Source organism: Rhinatrema bivittatum, chromosome 17 (genome assembly GCF_901001135.1).
Source record: "Rhinatrema bivittatum chromosome 17, aRhiBiv1.1, whole genome shotgun sequence".
In the NCBI taxonomy this organism is placed as follows: Eukaryota; Metazoa; Chordata; class Amphibia; order Gymnophiona; family Rhinatrematidae; genus Rhinatrema; species Rhinatrema bivittatum.
Genome location: NC_042631.1, coordinates 28895338 through 28919520, shown reverse-complemented (window position 1 = coordinate 28919520; position 24183 = coordinate 28895338). Strand labels below are relative to the sequence as shown.

General features: G+C 42.0%; 1 protein-coding gene across 1 annotated transcript in view; it reads right to left on the bottom strand.

Moving 5' to 3' along the window:
- The window catches only part of LOC115079207 (receptor-type tyrosine-protein phosphatase eta-like), a 164984-nt gene that overhangs the window by 96358 nt on the left and 44443 nt on the right, over window positions 1-24183 (bottom strand). The window contains exons 2-9 of the mRNA XM_029582465.1: window positions 21480-21498; window positions 17409-17675; window positions 15412-15678; window positions 14888-15154; window positions 13400-13666; window positions 6002-6277; window positions 1808-2071; window positions 776-1042 (exon numbers count right to left, since the gene is read on the bottom strand). Coding sequence (XP_029438325.1) covers window positions 776-1042; window positions 1808-2071; window positions 6002-6277; window positions 13400-13666; window positions 14888-15154; window positions 15412-15678; window positions 17409-17675; window positions 21480-21498 — 1894 coding nt within the window. The remainder of the gene's footprint in view (window positions 1-775; window positions 1043-1807; window positions 2072-6001; window positions 6278-13399; window positions 13667-14887; window positions 15155-15411; window positions 15679-17408; window positions 17676-21479; window positions 21499-24183) is intronic.

Sequence of the window (24183 nt, the reverse complement as noted above, 5' to 3'; positions counted from 1 at the left end):
CAAAAAAGGCACATGACGGGTCTACCCCAGTCCAAGGCTGGCACCCTGCTAAGTGAGGCTGCAGCACAATATAAAGTGAGGCAGCTTCAGACATGTAAAGCCTGGGACACAGCCCAGCCCCTGAAGACCTGGAACGGTCCTCGGCAGTTTAAAAAAGATTGCTGGGGAAAGGCTGAGTGTTGAAGGCTGAACACTGGGCTGGAAAGGCGAAGCTCCATTGCTACAAGGTAAGTGTGGATTCTGAAAGGGGAACACCAGTGAAGCAATTTGGTGTCACTAGACCTGGACAAAAACAGCCTCTGTGAGTAAAAGACACTTGAACAAGGTTCTCTGGGATTTGGCAAACTCCATTTAAAAATTGTTCCAGCAAATCTACGTGCATACAGTTATACCTGCTATTTAGTGCATGTAGTATTGCCTAGAGAATTTATTCACACACTATTTTTTACAATAAAAAAGCTTCATGTATGTCCCAGTTCCACCCAAGCTGCACCCACTGGAGTGCCCTTCCCTATGCAGGTAAAAGTACATGCATATAGTGTATATATGTAATTTTATACGTAAATGAGGCACACAGCTTTCAAAATTTATTTTATTTATTTACAATTAAATAAATAAGCTTTTGAAATGGCCATTTCTGCAAGGAAAGCACCATTTCACCCACAGAAGTCCCTTTGAAAGTCACCCACAATATGGGGTTTAGCCAATCTAGATGCATAACTTTGCTTTTGTCAGACTCTGAAAATTTACCCTTTAAATGTTAATACTGACTTACATGTTGCATTAATCACTGGATCTGACGTCTGATTTTGATCACCACTAATGGTTGTTATTGTGACACTGTAATTCCTGCCAGGCAGTAGGCCTTGGAAAGTCACATTTCCTGCTGATGTGCTGTTCTGGGTAGCGATTACAGCTCCTTGAAGGGTGATCACATAGGTTTCCACATTCCCGGGTGGTTGTGTCCAGGAGACTTGCAAAGAGTTTACAGAGTTATTATTGGCAATAACTGTTATATTGCCAACATCTATCTTTTTAGGTTCTGAGAAAAAGAAAAAAAAAATCAGGGTCAAATATACAATAGTTTGGAAAGCCACCAGCACCATAACTGGTCATGGGCTTCATTGCACCTGTGTACAATATCAAAAGTACATCCAATTATTCTCAGACATGTCCCTACCACCTCTTCCCTTTCCTTGTCATCCCCGCCCCCTAAACCTAACCTATTCCCAAATATTTTATTTTAGTACTTACTACTCCTCTGAAGCAGAAGTAATCTCTGCAGCAAACGCTTCCCCGGGACAGCGTGGAATAGCACTATCCCATCCCAAGCTAGCCCCGCTCCTCTCAGACTCTGCCCCCCCACCCCCCTTGGAGAGGCCCTGCACTTCGGTGCATAGCGGAGCTTACGGGCGTGGCCGGGCCCATTGAAAAATGCGTGCGGAGCGCACAGATGCCCGGCCACGCATGTGAACCCCAACATTTATGCGCGTAGCCCATTTAAAATTTACTTGAAAGTGAACAACTATGGTTAACTTCACAGGATCCAGAGGAAATCTGAACTAACGATGCCATTAATAATTGCAATTTACTGTCTCTTGGGTGGGCTGGGATACAGAATTTCCAGATCTATCTAGGTGGTCACTACTTTCACAAACAACGGCATTAATCCACACTCAGAATTAGGTGCAATTCCCCATCCCATCAAGGCAGGTATTCAACTACTGTGTGAGCTCTTTGATATGCTAAGACTGAACGTGGATTTTATGAAAGAAGAAAGTGAACCACATGCAGAGAAATCACTTACTTGTGTATAGGGATATGCTCGCAGGTAAACTCTGATATGCAAGAGCCCCAACAGTCACCACTGTTATTGTGTAATTGGTTCCAGCTGTAAGATTCGTCAAGTTGGCAGAAGAGGTATTACTGAGTGCAGAAGCCCCTGGTGGAGGGGTATAATTGATATTAAAAGAATACTGTGCTCCGGTCATGTTTACAGGGTCACTCCAGTTGAGGGATATGCTGCCAGTTCCCACTTGTGTCCAATAGAATGCGCCCGGTTTAGAAGGATCTGTTAAACATGGAGGGAAAACTCTGTCATATGACAAATATCATAAAAAAACAAAAAAAACAAACCCCATGACGTTCACATCAGGGTCCCATTAATCCACAGTCACTCTTTGCACATAGAGGGCAGTTTTCAAAAACCATTTTCCCAGGTAAAAGTGACCACCCTATATTTATGAGGAAGAGAGAGAAGATAAGGAAAACAAAACTGGTGTAGCTTGGACACAAGGCAAAAAAAAAAAAAAAGTTATGAAATGGGGCAACAGCACCGCCGGTCTTCATTCACAATTATTTCTGTTTATTAAGGAAATAATTGAACAGTGCAATGAAAGCTTCACTATAGAGGCCGCACAACAAAGTACACAAAGCTTTATATGGTAATGAGCTCCCCATTTATAACAAACGAAAATGTGTGAATTGATATTCTGGTTAGTGCTTTAATATAGGGGTGCATCAATAGAGATAGGTCTATGAGAATGTGAATAGAGTGTGGAACTTGAGCAATCGGAATATCATGTCCATTGAATGACAGTTTAGCAGGACTACTGGACAAGGAAAAACAAGATCAGAAGCTCAGTTTTACTGACACTGAGAGAGAGTTTGTTCTGAAGAAGACATTTGTGAATAGAGAAAAGACAGAGAAATTAATTCTTCAGTGAATGCCCAAGATTATTTTATAGGAAAGAAGAATTGTATGTTGTCAGCATACAAGCTTATAGTGTACCCCAAGACTTGTAAGTAATCTGCACAGGGGAGTCAAGTAGAGGTCAATTAATGCTGCTGAGACAAGAGTGTACCAGTTAAGAGTTTTCAGTACTTAATGTCAATTGTCTATGGTTCATCAAGTAAGATGAGAACGAGGATAGTACATTACCAGCAAAACTCAAAGACAGCAAACGAGAGATAAGGAAAACGTGATCAACAGTGTCGAATGTATAAGAAATATCCAGAAGACTAAGCATGCATTGTGTTCCAGAATCAAATCCATGGTGAAGAGTATAAAACGTGAAGAGAAGTAACATTTCAGTATTATGGAATTTACAAAACCCAAAATGATATTGGTTTAGGATATGTGGGTTAAAAGCTGTTGCAAAACAATATTTTCTGTAATGTTGGAAACATAAGGAAGAGACTAGATGGAATAGTAGTTTGTCAGGGTAGTTGGATCAGCACATTGGGTTTTTTTTAGGATAAGATGGAACCGAGACACTTTTTAATGGTGTTTGGAAGATGTCTGTGCAAAGAGATGAGGTTACTAATTTAGGAATGAATTCAGTGGAGTCATTTGTAATGAGTTTCATTAATAACGGACTAGTGGTACAATTCAGTTTATTGATTTTTTTTATGTTACATCATATTTGGATACCTCTGAGAAATAGTCCATTTTGTGTCTTTTAGATGCAGATTATCTACTGGTACATTGCAATCGTTTGCAAGAGAGTTATAAATATTGGTAAATTTATTGACAAAATGGGACATAAATGTTTCTGCTAGATTAATGCCTGTGATGAAAGTCAGAGTGACTTGGGTTGTAGTAGAAGGTATATGAGCCATTTTACTGAATGAAACACTTTTCTAGGTTTGTGGAATGATGCAGAGAGTTTAGTATAGAAATACGATTTTTTGGCAGCAATAACTGCAGTATGATATAATAAAAGTTGTTGGCAGTAATCATCCAAATACTATTGAGAGGAGTAGCGATGGCATTTTCTCTCAAGTCCGCATTAATGTTTTTGATTTTGTAGTTTATTTGTGAACCATGGAGCTCTATAAGATCTTTTCTGAATTATCCTCCACATGGGGCTATTTCGTCTAATTCTGAGTGAAGAGAATTGTCCTATAGTATATAGCTCTTCAGGAGAGGATTGAGGGTGGGGGGATCATTAAGTAAAGGAATAAATTTTGCCTTAAAGTTGTCTGGATCAATGTAGCCTCTCTTGAGAGAGGTAGATGTCAAATTTGATGAGTTAGGTTTTCTATGGTGAAATATGAAGTAAGAGCTACTGAAATCTTTTTAGATACATTATCTGCTTGTGGATAGGACCAGAAGTTATCTGTTCCCATCTACAAGCAGATAATGTATCTAAAAAGATTTCAGTAGCGGTTGAAAGAGGTTGTCTGTCAGTCAATGTGTAAATTAAAATTGCAAAGTATTATGATTTTCAATGGATCAATATTGGAGTTTGCTATGAGTTCAATAAATGGAGAAGAATTGTATGAGAGTAAACCAGAGGAACAATATGCTAAACAAATATTGAAATTTGAGATTTCAACAGCAGTACCTTGTAGGGAGGATGGGGTAGCAACTTCAACTCTGGAGAAGTTGAATGATTGCTTGAAAAATATAGCTAAACCTCCTCTCCTCTGATATTCACAATATTGAGAAAAGTGGAGGACAGCAGTGATTCAGAACGGGAATGTCAGTCTCTTAGCCATGTTTCAGCAATGCTTAAAAACAGTCTGGAGAAGTTGCATGTAGAGTATCATAAATCACAGATTTCTTGCTATTAAGACTGAGCATTTATGAGAAGAACAGCTGTCAGCTAGCATTGTTGAAAAGAATATGGATGGTGTAGATTGCAGAGCAACATGAATAAGGGCTGACCTGAATGTTCTAGATTTCCTACGAGCAGATAGTACATCTGGGTCATATCTTCCACGCACAACAACTGTCTGAATCAAATCTCCTTGCGAATTCGGGACCATAATGATAGATTACAGGTTGGAATTTACTGAACAGAGGGTTTTCTTCTGGTAAATCAAGACGAACATCAGGATGCGCTCAAAGGCACGCATATCGCCTTTGGCATCTGTACCCTTTCTTTCAGCATGGCGCCCTTGATGATGTCTGGAGTGGGTGGGGCTAGTGAAGAAAGAAAGGTTATGCACTTCCTGGAGGAGAGAGGAATGCACCAGGTCTGTGACAGCACCCTCACCCAAGGCTGCTGTCAGGAGATGATACTCCTGGTATAAATGCAGGGGCACCCCCTCCCCCCAGTGATCTGTGTGGATTTATAGTTTGCTTCTGAGAAGGAGCTTTTCTATTTAGTTCCTGTTAATTTGTAAAAGTAAGGCCATGATCTTAGGGTAAGGAGCCCTAGAAGAAGCAAGGAAGTTTTTAAACTTAAACTCTCATTCAATGAGTGCTAGATAGATTTACTCCCACATTGGTTTTTTTTCAGTATCTTTTCTAAGAAACTGATTTTGTTTCAAGAAGAAATTTCCAGCCACCCTTTCTCCCTAGCTGGAAATAAGAGAGGAGTTGTATTATTCAGCTGCGATTTCCCTAATCCAGGGGATCAAATTGTTCAACTGGCAAGTGAAGGAAAAGTAGATACCCAACTGGTTCTAAAGTCTGGGAGGAAAGAAGAGAAGCATCAGCTATTTGTGGTGAAGGTGCCCATCCGATATCAGAGGAGAGAGAGAACAATGGTGATGAGCTGTGGATATCAGGGAATTTCAAAGGGAGCCCTTAAGGGAAAATACCTCTAGTCCAGGATGCCCAGGGAAGCTTCGTATTCAATTCAAGGACAAGGAAGGGACTCTAAGAGATGGACCAAAGAATCACAGTTTTACCTAGACACAGTCACAAGTTTACTGATTTCAGCACCTGGCAAAAAATGCCATTTTTCATGTTTGAAATCGGTCCTCAGTAAAGTTACATTGGAGCACCAGCATGGTGTCTAGTTTCATACACTGGCATTTATTAAACAGACAGATTACTAATGCCTAGGGGATCCAGGTGGTGAGTCCACCCTCTCCCCTGAAGGTGGACCCTTTACCAGGGAAGAGAGATGAAAGAGGCTGTGGAACCCTAAAGTTAGTCCGGAGGACTCTCCTAGCACAAGGGTTCCATAAATAATTCAGCATTTTTGGTACTTATGTAAAAAACAAACAAACAAACCATAAGTTAAGAATTCTGTTATGTACTTACATGTTGCACTAATCACTGGATCTGACGTCTGATTTTGATCACCACTAATGGTTGTTATTGTGACGTTGTACTTCCTGCCAGGCAGTAGGCCTTGGAAAGTCACGTTTCCTGCTGATGTGCTGTTCTGGGTAGCGTTTACAGCGTTTACAGCTCCTTGAACATTGATCACATAGGTTTCCACATTGCCAGGTGGTTGACTCCAGAAGACTTGCAGAGAGTTCACAGAGTTATCTTTGGCAATAACTGATATATTACTAGCAGGTATTTTTTCAGGCTCTGAGAAATTGAGGAAAAATACAAGTCAAATATTCTGTTTCTGGATTTTACTATCATAGCTTATGTGTTATTTCTATCTTGTGTACAATATAAAAGGTTTATCCAATTAGTACCAAACATTTTCTTCTACAACCACAAAAACTCAATCCAAGGGTAAATACAGCAATGTAAATTGGAAGGGAAAATATACAACAATATGAAATGCCGTACTGGGTGAAAGCAATGATCCACTGTCCAGTATCCTGTCTCTGACAGTGGCCAAATTGGGTTACTTGGAAAAAGTACACAAGGAGATCCATTCCATTCATTCTTAGCTCCTGTCAGTAATAAGTTGCATTCTCCAAGCCTACCTGGCTAATACTTGTTAATGAACCTGTCCTCCAGAAATTTGTTCAACCCACTTATACAACCAGCCTTGATAGAATCTTCGGACAACAAATTCCTTAGCTTACATAAGAACATAAGAAAATGCCATACTGGGTCAGACCAAGGGTCCATCAAGCCCAGCATCCTGTTTCCAACAGTGGCCAATCCAGGCCATAAGAACCTGGCAAGTACTGTGCATTGGCTGAAACAATACTCACATTTATTTAAACCTACCAGTCAGTTTCATAGATAGTCCCCCACTTCTAATACTATCTGAAAGGGTAAATAACCATTCCCTATTTACTTATTCACCCCATTCATGATATTATAAAACTTCTATCATATCCCTTCTCAGTCATGTCTTCTGCAAGGTGAAAAGCCCTAGCCTTTCTTCATAAGGGAGTTGTTCGTTATCCTTTAATATTTTTGTTGTAATCTTTTGTACTTCTGCTACATTTTTTTTTTCAAGATGAGGTAACAAGAACTGCACACAGTGAGGTAAATTTTGAAAGGCCTCAGCACTTCTTATGCAGGTACAATAGATGTATATGGCAGATTTAGATCAGTTAATCCTCAGTGGATTTTTAGCTGCTACAAAACATGTGAGTACTTTCAACACATGCACATTTTTAGCTGCAGAAAAGAGAGGCATGGTAGGGTGGAGGAGATGGTGGTGGGAGGAGGGAACTTTGAGGCGTGGTTGTCAAATATGCACCTACATTTCAATTTTCAAAATTTGTGCATGTAGCAGGAATACCATTGATGTGCATACATTTTACATCAGAGGTGGCCAACTCTGGTCCTCAAGAGCTACAAAAAGTGGCCTAGTTCAGGATATCCATAATGAATATGCATGAGATATATTTGCATACAATGGAAGCAGTGCATGTAAATCTATCTCATGCATATTCATTATGGATATCCTGAAAACCAGACCTGATGGTCAATCTTGAGGACTAGATTTGGCCACCCCTGCCTTATACCATTGTTTAACACTGTGTGTATTCAAAGTGGTAGAGGCAATTTGGCACCCACGGCCAAGTGAAAAAGTGCACCCTCAGGCTGTACACAACATATGACACCATGAGCTGGGAAACACTTGTTTTCGATTTTTTTAAATTTAACAAAAAAAGAGAAACATTTGTTCAATGTTAGAACAATATCTTACAATCAAACAAAATAAAAAGTAAAAGTAAAAAAAAAAAAAAAAGTTATGTTCATTTGGACTCGTCACAAACAATTTATGAGAAAAGATTAAGATCGCACTTGCAGTCAATCATAACATTTATCTGATGTGTGCATGACTGACGTGTGGTCATCTTTTCTCATAAACAACAGTTGTGTTTAAAAAATGTTATATTGCTTTCTTAAAAGTGTCTAAAGAAGTTTTCCTAATATACATAAGATATATTTGCCTGAATCTGTTTCTTCTTCTAGGGAAACAACCAACACTTCTCCTGGTTCCTTTGATTTGTCCAGTTTCCTAGAACAATTGAACTCTGTTGTCCTAAATAGAGCTTACTATATTGGTGAAGTATTCCCATACATTAGACAAACAGTGGACCTTAAGTTTATTTTTTCAATGCAAGGATATTCTATTGTTGGGACACAAGATATCTTTGTTCCCTGAAGTGGGAAAAGGAGACGCAACAACGCAGGAAACTGTTCCTGTCAAAAAGAGAGTCCTAGCTCTGGGACCTACCTTTCAGTTAAGATTTCCCTGTAAATGTTTTATCAAACTTCAAGGAGTTAGAGACAAAAGCAAGGTACCAGCAAATAAGAGCATCTTATAGATGTGAATTTGTTGTTCAGCAGAAATCTCATTTGCCCTCTAAGCTACAGATTTCTTTAAATCGTCCCTGGACCTATTTTGGTCTTGTCAACTGTATGAGAGAATTCCTGCTTGGGTGTAGTAGTGAAGTTCTATGTTGTGAGACTTTTGCACATTATTGTGCTTCTAAGATTACCAAGTTAACATCTGGTGTGAACCAAGCTATTCAATTGGTGTCCATGCAAGATCTGAACATTACAAGACATTATAAATGGTCAACTTTTTATACCGTGTCTTCCAAGGACGTTGTTTCTACAGTTACTGCCTTGAAATCCTCATGTTGTCCATTAGATAATTGTCCTTTTTAGTTATTAGGTTCATCGAGTGACATCTTTATTGAATGTTTGACTAAACTGGTGAATTTATCCCTTGATGAAGGGATTTTCCCAAAATAATATCAGAGCGGTGATTTATTTGATTTTTCAAAAATGTTTCTCTTCCATGATTAGATCCTTTGAGTTATCATCCTATTTCAGTTTTGCCTTCCTTAGGAAAGGTATTGGAGGAAGCAGAGTTGTTTACCTTTAAACAGGTGTTCTCCGAGGACAGCAGAATGTTAATCCTCACACATGGGTGAGAATGGATGGAGTCCAGCATGGAACTTTGATCTTAAAGAATCTAGAACTTTCAAACATGCCCTACTGAGCATGTGCAGTTGTAATCATCACCCTGCCCCCTAGGCCTTAAAGGCGTCAACATCAAGGTCGGCCCCGACGGCATCGAGGGGAATCATGGTGCTTGATGGCAGACCTGGTCCCCAACATCAGAGGTTGGTGCTACTACTTTGCCAAATCGAGGCCCAAGGCATCGATGACTTCAGTGCATCGAGACTCCACATCCACAAATGCCTACAGCACAGAAGGCACTTATGGTATCAAGGGCGGTCACGCACCTCAATAACATTGAGTGCGCCCTGGAAACTCGACAGCGTCAAGGGTGATCATAGTGCTCCCATAGCAATCCTGGCCCCCGACGTGGTCCTGACATTGATGTGTCAGATTAATGATGCACTGGTCACAGTTGTGCATGGGCAACCGTTAGTGGGCATGGTACAGAAGGTGCAGCAGCAAGCCGCTTGTCCAGGCTCCTACTCATCCTCTCTCCCAGGAAGACTACACTGTGATCACTGGAAAGCAGGAGAAGAGGCTAAGTCATCTAGGGCTCCTACCCATGGAGACTAGTTACTTTTGAGTGTGGGGAAGATGAGCTCTCCCCCCCTCCCCACAGGAACGGTATTGGTCCTCGATCTCTTGCCTGTCTGACCTCCATCGATGCCAATCAGTGAAACTACATGGAACTCCTGCCCGAGTAGAACTCAGGTGAGTCCCCAGGCTCAGTGGCCTGCATGGATCACCCACAGACTGCATTCAGTCAATTCTGCCAACACCAGACAAAATGTACAAAAACAGACAGACAGAGCAAGGAGACGACACAGATACTAAATTGCAGGTACAGGGTTTTTTTTTTTTTGAAAAAGGGATGAAAAATATTCTGCCAGATTGCACAGTGACTAAGGCCCACCATGCGGCTGGCAGACAGAGGAGAGAAGATAAAAAGGAAAAAGAAATAAAACTATCATAAAAGGAAAGAAAACAGCTGCAGCTTTAGAAAAAAAATCATCTACAAAAACCGTGGGAGAGAGCAATGCTGAATACCATGACACACACGGCTCTGTAGAAAAATGAGACTGAGGGGCTCTGCCTAGGAGGCAGGGTGATGACAGCAGCTGCACATGCTCAGTAGGGCATGTTTGGAAGTTCTAGATTCTTTGAGATCAAAGTTCCGTGCCGGGCTCCATCCGATGATGTCACTCATGTGTGAGGGCTACCATCCTGCTTGTCCTCGGAGAAAATTGTGTTTACACAGTTATATGAATATATATCTAGACAATAATGCAATTTTAAGTGATTTTCAGAGTGGGTTCAGACAAGGTCACAGTACAGAGATGGTACTGGTATCAATCTCTGACTTTGTGCTGCATGAATTGGACAGGAAACATTCTGTTTTGGTTTTACTTGACATCTCTGTAGTGTTTGATTCAATACTGCACTCTTTGTTGCTTCAGCGCTTATAGGATATTGGCACTAGGGTTTCCAACTGGCTCCAGATTTTCAGGACAGGTTGATCCAGTGAGAGAGACAGAGAGAAAAATAAGTAGCCTCTGTGAAGGTGTGTGCATGAGAAAGAAACGGAGCCTGTGTGGGTGTGTATGCAAGAGAGAGGGAGACTGTATGAGAGTGTGTGTGTGAGAGAGAGCGGGGGGATGTGTATGTGCACGAGAGGGAGGGAGCTTGAGTGTATATGTGAAAGAGAGGGAGAGAAGGAGCCTGTGTGAGGGGCAATACTGAGAGACGGGTCAAACTCTGGGAGTGGAGATAGAGTGGAAGGGGTTGAGCCTAGAGGGGGAGGGGGAGATATAGTGGAGGGTGGGAGTTTGGGGCCTGAGAGGGAAAAGTGAAAGGAAACTGGCCAGGGGAGTAGGGAGAGAGAGAGTGGAAGTGGCACTCTTACAGTGGAATTCTAAAGAAATTCTGCTCAAAATATTTAAAACTCTGTATTTTTAAGTAATAACTTTTTCTGGATAACATTTTAAATTAATTATAGACTGTCATATTGTGAAAATTTTTACCAAGATAAAGTATGTAGAATTCTGCAAAATTTCTAATTTTTCTATACAGAATTTTTAATTTTTGTACACAGAATTTCGCAAGGAGTAACTGTTACAGATTCCTACAGAGAAACTAAACACTAGAGGGGGAGCGTTGTGAAGGAGAGAGAGACGTCCCCAATTGCCCGTGACACCTGTGGTACCTGTACCTTGCCTGGAGCCTCGGAGGAACGCCAACGAACCCGAGAGAGAGAGAGGCGGGACTGTGACATCATCACCCGGCGCCTGCTGCATAAAATCGAGTGGCAGGCGTGGGATAATTTGGGGAGCGTTGTGAAGGAGAGAGAGACGTCCCCAATTGCCTGTGACACCTGTGGTACCTGTACCTTGCCTGGAGCCTCGGAGGAACGCAGACGAACCCGAGAGAGAGAGAGAGGCGGGACTGTGACATCATCACCTGGTGCCTGCTGCATAAAATCGAACGGCAAGCGGTGCATCACCGCCGCCGGCGTGCTACCTAAGCCGCGCGCTCCGTAAGGGGCGCGCGGCTTTGTCCGGCTTAGTCCGGAGAAGGACGGGAAGGCAGGAACACAAGTCATTCGAGGTAAGAAAGTTGTGAAGTTTTACTATCTACTCAACCCCAGGCTACATGGGGAGGAAGAGAAAAGTGAAAAGCTTCCCAATTTCTCCTATACCAGCGAGGGGCCCAATGGACAATCACGTTTTTAGACGGATTGGATCACCAAATGAGGACATTATAGGGGACCAGTTTTCGGCCTCCTTTAGTCCTGGTGAAGGACCATCGCTTCCTCCACAACCACAGACACTATTATCTTGGGACTTTTTGACTTTAGAAGCAGAAACCTCTCCAAAAGAGAGAGTAGGCTCTGCTTCAGGAGAAATTAAGATAACTAATGTTTCATTAGATTTGAGTTCAGGGCAAGTTACGGAAGAATCTGATAGGCCACAACAATGGCCTGGTGATCCTCCTGATAACATTTCCCTGAAGGATATTTGGAATTTGATGTCTGCTCTTAATAATAATGTCTCTCAAATGAAAGAGTCCCTGACTGCCATAGTGAATTCAAATAAAGTAAAAATAGAGGAAAATACAAAGGAGGTAACCAGCTTAAAAGAAGATGTGGGGAAAATAACAAATAAGATTAGACTATTGGAAAATATTGAATCTGCCCATATTAAAGATAGCATATCTATCCATAGAGAGATAGAAAATATGGAGAATATAATTAGATATAAAAACTTACGACTAATTAATTTTCCCTTAACAAGATTTTTGTCACCCTGGGAAATGTTTAAGAAATATTTGAAGGAGGTTTTACTTTATGAAGATAAAGAAATCCCTGTGGTGTCTAAAATTTTCTATTTTTCAAGTAAAATTGGGGAAAAAGTAGAAGAGAATGTAGAAACTTCAAGTACTGGAGTTTCGACTTTTCTTGAAGAATCAATAGACATAATTCATAAGAGGGCTACCTTATTTGTCTCTATGCAATCAGAGGCAGACAAGGACAAGGTGTTTAAGGATTTCCTAAAACACAAAGATCTAAATTTTTGCGGTCAGAAAATCTTAATGTTCCCAGATGTCTCGCGGGTCACGCAGGCAAAAAGGAAACATTTTCTCTCCCTGAAGGTGAAATTGCTTGCCTTAGGAGCAAGTTTCTTTTTTAAATATCCTAGTATATGTTTAGTAACCTATCAGGGAAAGAAATATAGCTTTTCTGATCCCCTACATTTAGAGACATTTATATTGGATAAAGATGTAGTAGGAAGAAGCAGTGATGATCAATAAAAACCAAATTGTCTCTCTCTCCTTTAGATGACTTTGAAGTTAATTTTTGTTTTGTATGGTATTTGAATAGTCTCCCCCATGTTATAGATCTAGTAATGAAGATGGAATCTATTATTGTAATATTGGTTATTTTGTGATGAGATGTACATCTGTCTTACTTCTTTGATTTTGTTTAAAGATTTTAAATGAAAATTGAATAAAGTATAAATTTAAAAAAAAAAGAAACTAAACACTAGCAAAATCCTTCACCTATGTCATGCCTGGTGAACATGGACAGATCCTCCAATAGGATAAGGGAACACAAATTAGAAACAAAAACGTGCGTACAAAAAAACTGGAAGACTCCTATGGATTAGTGTGGGCAAGTTTATTACTTTCAGAAACAAGGGCACTAAATCCTCACTCAGAATTATGTACAACTCCCTGTCTTACTATGTGACAAATAACAGTGATTTAATGAAATATAATCAAAAGAGAAGTAGCTGAATCACATGCAGAGAAATCACTTACTTGTGTATTGAGTTATGTTCACAGGTAAACTCTGATATCCAAAAGCCCCAACAGTCACCACTGTTATTGTGTACTTGGTTCCAGCTGTAAGATTCGTCAGGTTGGCAGAAGAGGTATTGCTCTGGAGCATAGAAGCCCCTGACGGAGAGGTATAAGTGATGTTAAAATAATATTGTGCTTGGGTCATGTTTTCAGGTTCACTCCAGTTGAGGGACATGCTGTAGGTTCCTACTTGTATCAAATTTAATGCGCCCGGTTTAGAAGGATCTGTTAAATATGGAGGGAAAAACTCTTGTCATATCAATTTTTTTTTTAAACTGAAAAAAGGATGAAGATCATACAGTTTAAAATGTTTTAATCCACTCTCTCTTCTATGTGCAGAGTCATGGAAAATCTCGTCTACTCCTCTAATAAAGCGAAAACACATAGATCCTGAATTGTCAAAAAGTTTATACCAGTGCTCAACAGTAACATTAGCGATGACCCCGGTGCATTGGTAAATGCGGGACTTGACACGTGAGTTAGTCCTATTTTTTAGTTCATCTCTTGCTTATTTTATGTTTTCAAGTTATATCTGTGTTTTATAACATTTTAATGATGTTTTGTGTTTTATTATTTATTCTGTTTATTTTAAATGATATTATGTATGTTACATTGTAACCCGCCCCAAACCTGGGAGGGACAGGATATAAATACCTTTAAATAAATAAATACATATTTTATACAATGAGCTCGTACTCTGCTTCTGAAAATAACAACTTGTGCACATACTTTTAAATCACCAGTTTGCTGACACTTCTACCAATTCACCCAGACGGGCAAGAGCATGAATTCCTGAGTCCTTTGGTGGAGACACAGAGGGGATCTCAAGGAGGTGCAAGTCCCTAACTCCTCAACTCTTCAGGGAGATTACCTTTAAGTTGAGAAAAGTGTGGAGTTTCAAGTCTGACTCCAGTAAGACCTGCAGGACTTGGAGGTCTGCGTCTGGAGCTGCTGCTTAATGGGAAGCATCAGTTCTGGAGCTCCTGACTCACTCTGAAATTTTCCCAGTTGGCACTGGAGTAAAGAGACAGCTGCACGCAGGAAGAAAGAAGAAACAGGGGAGGAGCCTAAGAGGAGGGGGATCCTGTCCCATACAACTTACTAGCCCAAGCTGCCCGGCATTTGTTGCTGTGAGACTGTGGACTTTCGCTGGTTTGAACTGACTGCTGCACTGAGCCATAGTGTACGATATTTGCATTTTGTGCTCCCCGCCATCAGTGATCAGTAAAGGATTTCATTTTTAATAACATCTACATAGTGCTTGTGGTATTTTTGGATTACAGAAGAGCAGGAAACCTTGAAAGATTGACTCTCCCCCCCCCCCACCACCCCCATCAGAAAGAACCCCTGGTAAGTATGGGCCCATGATCTCCCCAGTGAGCCCTTGTGGCTAGCCAAAAATCAGGGTAGTAGTTTTTACATATATAGATTTTATTTTATACTTACATGTTGCACTAATCACTGGATCTGACGTCTGATTTTGATCACCACTAACGGTTGTTATTGTGACGCTGTAATTCCTGCCAGGCAGTAGGCCTTGGAAAGTCACATTTCCTGCTGATGTGCTGTTCTGGGTAGTGATTACAGCTCCTTGAAGGGCGATCACATAGGTTTCCACATTCCCGGGGGGCTGTGTCCAGGAGACTTGCAGAGAGTTTACAGAGTTATCTTTGGCAATAACTGTTATATTAACAGCAGGTATTCTTTCAGGTTCTGAGAAACAGCAGAAACATTCAGGTCAAATGCATGACATTTTGGGAGGTCACTGCCATAACTGGGTCATGTGTTGCCTGGCTTCATATCATGTTGAACTACTGCAAGGTCCTACAAATCAGTTCCCTTACTGTGTTTCCCCACAATAAAATTACATTAAAAAGAGTAGGTGAAACCTCAGCCATAAAAAAGGGAAATTCAAAACCTTATATGGAATTAAAAAAAAAATAGCAATCCAATATAGAGAAATCACTTACTTGTGTATTGAGTTATGTTGACAGGTAAACTCTGATATCCAAGAGCACCAACAGTCACCACTGTTATTGTGTACTTGGTTCCAGCTGTAAGATTCGTCAGGTTGGCAGAAGAGGTATTACTGAGAGGCACAGAAGCCCCTGGTGGAGGGGTATAAGTGATGTTAAAATAATATTGTGCTTGGGTCATGTTTTCAGGTTCACTCCAGTTGAGGGATATGCTGTCAGTTCCCACTTGTATCAAATTTAATGCTCCCGGTTTAGAAGGATCTGTTAAAAAAGGAATGAAAAAAAAGTCACGTATCCTAAGTAACAAGCAGAATCAGAATGCTAATAGGAAAATTTGATGTTCATTTATAATTTTTTTTTTTTTTTTTTTTTTTACAAAACCTTAATTATATAGGGTTATGACTTGCTCTATATTTTCAGCACAAGTTCAGTCAGTCCTGGTTTTAACCACATGGCCTAAAGGAACTTGCATCAGGGATTTCTATGTTTGCCCCTGGCTAAACTGATTCGCCTGTCCTGAAAATCTAGTCAGCTGGTAATCCCAATAATAAATTGCAACGTTACATAAGTATAAAAATATTCAGCTTTTAAAATTATAGTAGAACTAGGAATAATTTAAAAAAAATACATCCTCTATACAGGTTAAACACATTGCTCTAAAAATTCAGTATTGTCAATGTTTAGGTAAACAATACACTGAACACAGAAACCATATCGAATCAAATCACAGGAAAAATATAAATCATCATCAGGGCTGTGGCCCAGAGCAACGAAGACAAGCTGGGGAGCACAAGACCCATGGGGATAAGAAAGGTGAACCACACACCCCTGTCCTTATATTTAGCCCCACCCCTCTGGATACGCCCAGGCCAAGGGAATCGTTAGCCAGTGATGAGCGCATAGGGCCTCATGCCCCAAAATCCACTGGCCGGTTCCCTGAATCTCAGAGAGCTTCGGCCCCTCCCCCCTCCAGGCAGCCTGCAGGGAACAGGAAGAGAGGCTCTGATAAAAGGGTGCAGAGCAATTGCTTTCCTTTGCACTTTGCCTGCTTCACTCCTTGCTCTCCTCCCCTCCCATCCCCATAGAACAGTTGCATTCACAGCCTGGGATGCCAGGACCTGGAGATTCAACTAAGCTCAGTCAGGCAGCTATAAGTGATTGCTAGGGAGGGAGAGGAGTTAAATGCTGAAAGGGGATGGAGGGAAGGAGGTGGTTGCAAGAGAGGGATGGCATGAGAGGATAAAATGTCAGGGGAGGGTAAGGAGGACTGTGAATGCAGTATCCTCCCCATTTCCCTAAAGTTCAGTAATGCTGCTGAGGTGATGAAAGAGAACCAGGGTATGGGGTTGCACGGGAATCCTATGGGGATTTTTGTGGGAGAATGCAGGGGCACGATACATGGGGAGGGAATGCAAAAAAAGAGATGGTGGCAATGGGGCAGGGTGTGTGTGAAGGGCAATGGGGCAGGGCATGTGTGAAGGGCAATGGGGCAGGGCGTGTGTGAAGGACAGCCAGAGGTGGGAGCGGGTTGGGGTTGAGGAGGTGAGAAACTGCCAGCCCATCACTGATCAGACAATAGAGGGTATTCCCTTGGCTCTTCCAGTGTGCTGCTTGATGATTTCTTTTTAAACTGTCCCCATAAGGACAGCAGGATTTCAGTAACATTTAGTATTCTGTGTATTTACAGGATCATTCTTGGGGGTAGGGGACAGAAGAAGGCTTGCTCGTGACTGTTGAATTTAAATTATCAAAATCTCAGGACGAGACCAAATGGGCCCATGTCCCAAGTTTGTTTGTTTTTTTGTAAGTTTCTAGTAAAGCTTTAGGCCCACGTGCTCGCCAATAGTATCCCAGCCCGCTCCAATGTGGGCGTGGCTATGGGAGCTGGGAAGGGTGCTACAGATGTGGGGGGGGGGGGGGGGGGAGATGCAGACAGACAGTCATCCTTGCCTGGGTTGCCGATTTCCCAGTTTCTGACAATACTGACTTACACGTTGCAGTAGTCACTGGATCCGATGTCTGATTGCAATCACCATTAACAGTTGTTATTGTGATGTTATAACTGCTGCCAGGCAGTAGGCCTTGGAAAGTCACGTTTCCTGCTGATGTGCTGTTCTGGGTAGCATTTAGAGCTCCTTGAAGGGTGATTACATAGCTTCCCACATTCCCGGGTGGTTGTGTCCAGGAGACTTGCAGAGAGTTCACAGAGTTATCTTTGGCAATAACCGTTATATTACCAGCAGGTACTTTTTGAGGTACTGAGAAAACAGAAGTAAAAATGCAGGATGTAATGTGCAATATTTTGGGTTGACACCATCATAACTGGTCAAGTGTTAGTTCTATTTTGTGTACGATATCAAGAGGATAATTTTCAAAGGACTTTAACTGGGTAAACACAGATACCTGTGTAAAACATGTGTTATGAAAATTCCCTCCCAGCCACCAATGTGGATAAAAGCACGCATGCTATTTCACAAAGCACACACTTTACCTGCAATCATAAAAGGGGGCAGCTTTAGGGAGCAGTAGGGGAAAAACACACTCAATTTAAAAAAAGAGGGGCGTGGGCATTTTGGGGCACAGCCAAAAGATGTGCACGCCGGGGCCATTGCCTTGTAAGTTTACTTCTGCTATAGAGGAGGTGTAAGTTAAAACAAACAAACAAACAGCCATTTCAGAGGGGTTTAAAGGGTCTGGGATAACTAGGGGGAGTGCAAGCTAGTGAACCAGGAGGATATGGAGGACCTAGCTCAACACTGGTGTGGACACGTGCCTGTTATAAAATACCCGACTTACGTGGTAGAATTGGGATTTACATGCATCAAATGTATTTCATAACATGCGCGCATATTATAAAACCACTGCGTCAATGTCTGCCCGTTTGAAAGTTACTGTCTCTAGGTGTCTGTCATTGTGTTGTACCTTGGTTATCTTAGTATGCTGCTGTGTTGTCTTATTATTTTATTGGTTTATGTAACAGAAATTGTAATCCACCTAGAACAATGTTTATTGAATTGGCAGAAAATGAGAATTTTCAAGTGTTACTTCTTGCTACCTCACCACCATCTGCTCTTCCACACCAATGTCACTTCCTGCTAGATGCAGGTTGAATTCAGTGTCAGCATCTGATGTGTGCATGCTTGTCATTTGGCAGTTAAATGCCAATTGAAAAACCAGGCCTAGATTTCACACTAAAATGTAACTATAGCATTTTTTTTTAATTTGAATTTTTGCTACTTTGAAGATACACAAGACATGTCAAACTCTTGAAAGAGCTGGTCTACAAAAAGGAAGGCAGAAAAATTAGATGATCCTTACAGCTCTTTCTTGCTGTCACGCCAGAGAGACCATAGACGCTTGTGTAGAGATCACGTAGGGTCCCGAGTCCCAGCCCTTGGGTAGACAGCCTCAGGGTGACATACAATCTGATCTGCACCTTCCCCAGAGTTTTTCTGGAACTGGACCTCTCCTTAGGCACAAGGGGTCTAGATTAGCTAAGATTAGTGCATATGTAGTTTGCTTTCAGAAGGGAATGATGTGTATCATGTGTGCTCTCTGAGTAAGGCCCCCAGTCTGGCAAAAGGAGGAGAGAGGCACATGCCTTACCAGTTCTTTTAATGTAGCTGGAAGAAACAGGGATAGTAAGAAATCTTCACAGTTTTTCTGGTTTCTATATTTTTTTTACTTGTTCCATTCCTGGCAGGCTGTATTCCCTGCTCAGGGTGGTCAGGAGGGACTGTATACCTCTTTGACCAGCATAAGAGGAGATTGAAGCAGTCAGTGTGAGAAGAGATCCTGATTCAAGGTTTTTCAAGTTTTGTATTTTTCCATCTTTGGGGAAAGGGTGAACTTTTCTGCCCCCTTCTTTTCCCCTAAACTGGAGACATTTGATAACCTTTTCCAGTACAGGCCTTCCCTCCTGGGAGGCCAGCTTCTATCTTTTGAAGACGAGTCACCAAGAGAGAAACATCTGGAGGCACCGCACGGAGTTTCCACCCTGGGACACAGGACACCGCCAGGTGAAGTTCAGGATTCAGTGTGGACCTCAGGTACTGGGGAAAGGGATCCGGTCACTGTTAGGATACTCCAGCCCCTTGGGACACTTATCTTTTCTTACCATGGAGGATAAGCAGGTTCCAAGCCCCTGCCTGGGGGAACACATCCACAGAGGTAGAGAGCAGCCAGATCTTGGCTCATGTAAATCTGGGAACACAGGAAGTATCTGGACACTTTATGGTTTATATCTATTGATTCTAAGAGGAATTACAGTACACTTTAAACTGAACACCCATCCAGTGAGTCCTGCCTGGTTTGTAAGTGTTCCTGTCCCAAAGAGCTTCACCCCCACAGAAAAGACCCATACCTTGGGGATACAGGAAAGGGGAATGAGAAGTGTGAAGCCAGCCCCAATTATAATTTTTGTTTTTAGTGTGCCCTTGGAGAATATGCCCCTCCAAAGAAAAGAATTGCACTACAACGTTTTGAATTCAGTTACCATTCTTGTGTTCCATGCCCTCTACTACCCGGAGGTTCATCTCATAACCCCTAGTTCTACAGCTTCCTTTCTATTGCAATTGGTTTCTTTCTTGTAAACTTTTGTGTCGTATCCCCTGTCTTTCCTCTCCTCTCTAGGGTATTCGTGTTTGGGTCCCCAAGCCTCTTCTCATATAGCTTTTGGAGCAGACGCTGCACCGTTTTGGTTGCCTCTCTCTGGACCATTTCCATCCTCTTCCTGTCACAGAATGAGAGTCAAAGGTTGTAGACCCAGGAGTAACCTACATAAGAGCATGCCATAACGGGTCAGACCAAGGGTCCATCAAACCCAGCAACCTGTGTCCAACAGTGGCCAATCCAGGCAAATAAGGAAATAAATTCTTTACAGAAAGGGTGGCAGACCCCTGTAGAGGTGCTGGAATCAAGGATAGCATCAAAATTAAAGAAAACATGGGAGAAGCACAGGGGATCTTTGAGGGAAAGGCGGAGACCATAAAGCTGAGTAGGAGATATGGATGGGCAAACTGGACAGTTCTATGCTTGCAATAAGTTTTCTTTGCTCATTCAAAATCCCTTGGGTTCTCCACAGAGTAGATGAGAGGGTATTCCCCTGCTCCACCCAAGATATAGTCTTCTGGAATCCTTTACCAAAACATTACAGAGAGACTTTCCATCACACTTTGCATTCCTCTTCTTCAGTAATAACCAGACTGCACTTGGAAAGCCGCCTATGTATTTACCATTCCTGTAAAACCCTGGTCGAGTTTTGGGAATGTCAGTTTTGCAAGGTACTTGTAACCTTTCAGTCCTTCTGTTATTCACTGATCATCTTCTGCCACCAAGTGGCAGCAGCCGGTCTTTTTCAAGCAGTTTGAAATATATCTATATGCAACATTTAGATGCAACGTGGTCCATTAAATCCAAGGAAATAAAAAAAAAGGTTAGCAAGGAACCTGCCAGCAATCTGTTTATCACAATGACCCAATGGGTGTATAGCTCTCAAACGCTAACCACAACTACATAAACAGAAACATCTGGGCCGATAGTATTATACAGTGGGGGCCATGGGTTTGATTTAAAAAAACTTCCCAAGTACACCTTGCACTGTTGTCTGAATATATTGCACCCTATGAGCTCCAGGGGGTGCAATCACTAATACTAATAAGAGCTCTCGCTAATTTTTTTTTTTTTTTTTACTGAATTGAAAAAGTATCAACAAGAACAGAAATCAAACATTTTCACTTTGTGCTATACAGACTTGCACTTTAAGTAAAGAAACTGGTCTCCTATATTCAGCTTGTGCATTTACCCGGATCAAGTAATGCCCGTCGGAAGGGGCTCTTCATCCACCCGGGCCTCTGACAATTAAAGGGACCACTACTCTGAAAAGATGTGCAAAATACGAAACCCCTCACCCCGCTCTCGCAGCAAATTTAAGAGACTGAGCTCGTATCCAACACACCCTGGCTTATGATCTAGGTTCATTCCTGTCATGGTGTGTGTGCAAAATAAACCCGTCTGCAGACATGTCCCCCATGAGAAAGTGAAATGGAAGCAATGTTACTTACTTTCGCAGGCACTTGTGCCCTGAAAGGAAAAGCAAAAACAAAACATTAGAATTTGATCATCGGCTGAAGTGCAAATGAAATGTTAATATGTATTTCTGTAAAACACGTGAAAAAAACACAGTTCTCACATGAAAGACAGATGTTGTATCACACCTTGCTACCTATAGGTAGCCATACGAGAGAGAATAATTCATGTCAAAAGTTCACTCAGAATCCTGCACAAGATTTTCCTGGCACAAAATATGAGGGTCTCCATGGAGCATCCATGGATCCAAAACAGCACAGCCCATTGCTTCTTAGCATGACAAATTCTTCAAGACCCCCAGTAATCCCCATGTGAAAGGCTGACTGCATCACATTTTTGTGAAACCCAAGACTGACCCCCTAGGGAGATTGTTGTGGGGCAAATCAGCCTTAGAAGAAGCCCCTCTGAGATTGAAGAGCGAGATGGGAAGCCTTGACTCAACTGTTTGCCCCATACCTCCTGGCCTGGCACTGCAGCTCACACCTATCTCTGTCTCTGCCATGCAGCTCTGGCACTCTCAAGGTCAAACACTGAGTGACTCAACAAGGGAGCAGAGCTACCTCAGATGCACAGGGCAACCCAAAAAATGCAGGGCTTGAGGCTGGCGCATCAATTGTCACCCATCCCCCACCAGGATAAGCCTAGTAAAGCCCAAATGGCAAAATTAAAAAAAATAAAATAAATGTGTGTTTAAAAAAACACCCATCATTAACAGGAAAGATGGCCTGGTATTTCCTTGATCACATACAATACCTGGTAGGTTTTTTTTTTTGCAGCAAACTCTGCTGAACAGTATTCTCGGCCTTTAGAGCAAAATAACTTAAAAAAAAAAAAGATTTAGCAATAATTTAATTTAGATTATATTTGGTAAGCTTAGAGGGGCACTATATGAAAATCTCTAAGATACAAATTCTCTCTCATTTGATATCTGATAGCTTTAGGACCACAGCAGTCCACACTTCTAGTTACCCCCATGCATGCATCAGCAGCAATTGCAAGATACATAGATGAATGGAACAGATCTTCAGCGAGAGCTCAAAAGATGTAGACCAATCCATTTGCTAGACTTTCCATGTGTTTTACTACATAAAACATCAGCGATTTTCAGTTTTATATTTTAACAAATCTGCCAAGATCATTTAAAGTAGAAATTCTCCCCAATAGGTCTCTCAGTCCCACAGGACCAATCAGAACTTGTTATCCAAGCAATGAAAAGCTGTTGCATAGTAATTTTTAGTTTCTCAAAAATTATTTTCTTCCCTACTCCCCCAAGCAGGTAAATAAATAGCACGATACACCTAAAATATATGATGTACTCCTGCTACTTACAATGTAAGAGCAGTACTACATTGATTCCTGTTTATCAGTGAGTTCTTGTTGCAGGTGAAACGAGCACACAGACACACATCTAGGAGAGGATATGAGAGGAAATAGAAACCATGGGGCCATGCCTCTTCTAGGAACTAGAAACAAGAAACTAACAAAGGGAGAACAAACAGGCAATGAAAACATTGATCATTCTTTGTGTTTTATAAGTAATTTAGCAGTTCTTCAAAAAAAATAGTTAATATACTTTAATCATTTAGCCAAGTGATATTCACTACAAAGGGTCAAGTTTTCAAAATATCCCTAATGAATATGCATGAGATAGATAATGCATGCATGCTGCCTCAACTGAGTGCATATTCATTAGGGAGATCTTGAAAACCCAAACTGTTTGCGGGCCCTTGAGGATTGGAAGAAAAATACCATTGGTTAAGCATCTTGGCTATGCTCGCATATCGATCTGTAAATGTCTCCCTCATCCAAACTATTCCGTAGAGATGAAGTGGGTGCAAAGCTCAGCTCTCTCATCTAGCAGGACAGATCCACTAAACTCTGGGTCAATGATTCACTAAAACCTCTTTTCAAGAAGCAATCCAAGGGAACACATGAGAAAAGGCTTTGCCTACACCACACCAGCACACAAAGTCCATTTGCAGCCCAACACACCGTCTGACACATACATGTAGATGCACAGGTGCCAGGTCTGTGTGTTATGCTCAGGCTTGTGGACCCTTGGGCCGACGGGAGGAAGGTATACCTTGGCGTAAGATCCGTAGGTTCTCCCGTTGGGTGGCGAGGCAGGAACCGAAGATGTGACCAGTGGACCCTTGGCACTGTAGACAAGCGTGACTGTGGAGGCGGACGAAAAGTCGTGACGTCGGGGAGCAAGGTGTGGCTTCACTGCTGGAGGTCCACGGTCCCCCCGGGAGGAGCCCATAGGGACCCGGACCGCTGGGACTTAGGTGGACCTTTGAGAGGTCAAGGAGCAAATGTACGGTGCAAGGGCTGACTGGAGCTTCACCCCTGGAAGCCTGTGGTCCCCCGGGAGGAGCCCGTAGGGACCCGGGCTGCTGGGACTTAGGTGGGCCCTTGGAGACGATGGTCAGAAGGAAGTCCAAGGTCGAGTGCCAGAGGGTCGCTGCTTTCCTGTCCGAGGTCACACACCGAGGGATCACCACTTGCCAGTCCGAAGTCAATACCAGGAATCACCGCTAGCCGATCCGAAGTCAATACCAGGAATCAACGCTAGCCGATCCGAAGTCAGGAACCAGGAAACCAAGACAAGCTGGAACAAGGAACCAAGACGCTGGAACTCACCGAAGCAAGCAGACTCAAACAACTCTCACAGGAGAC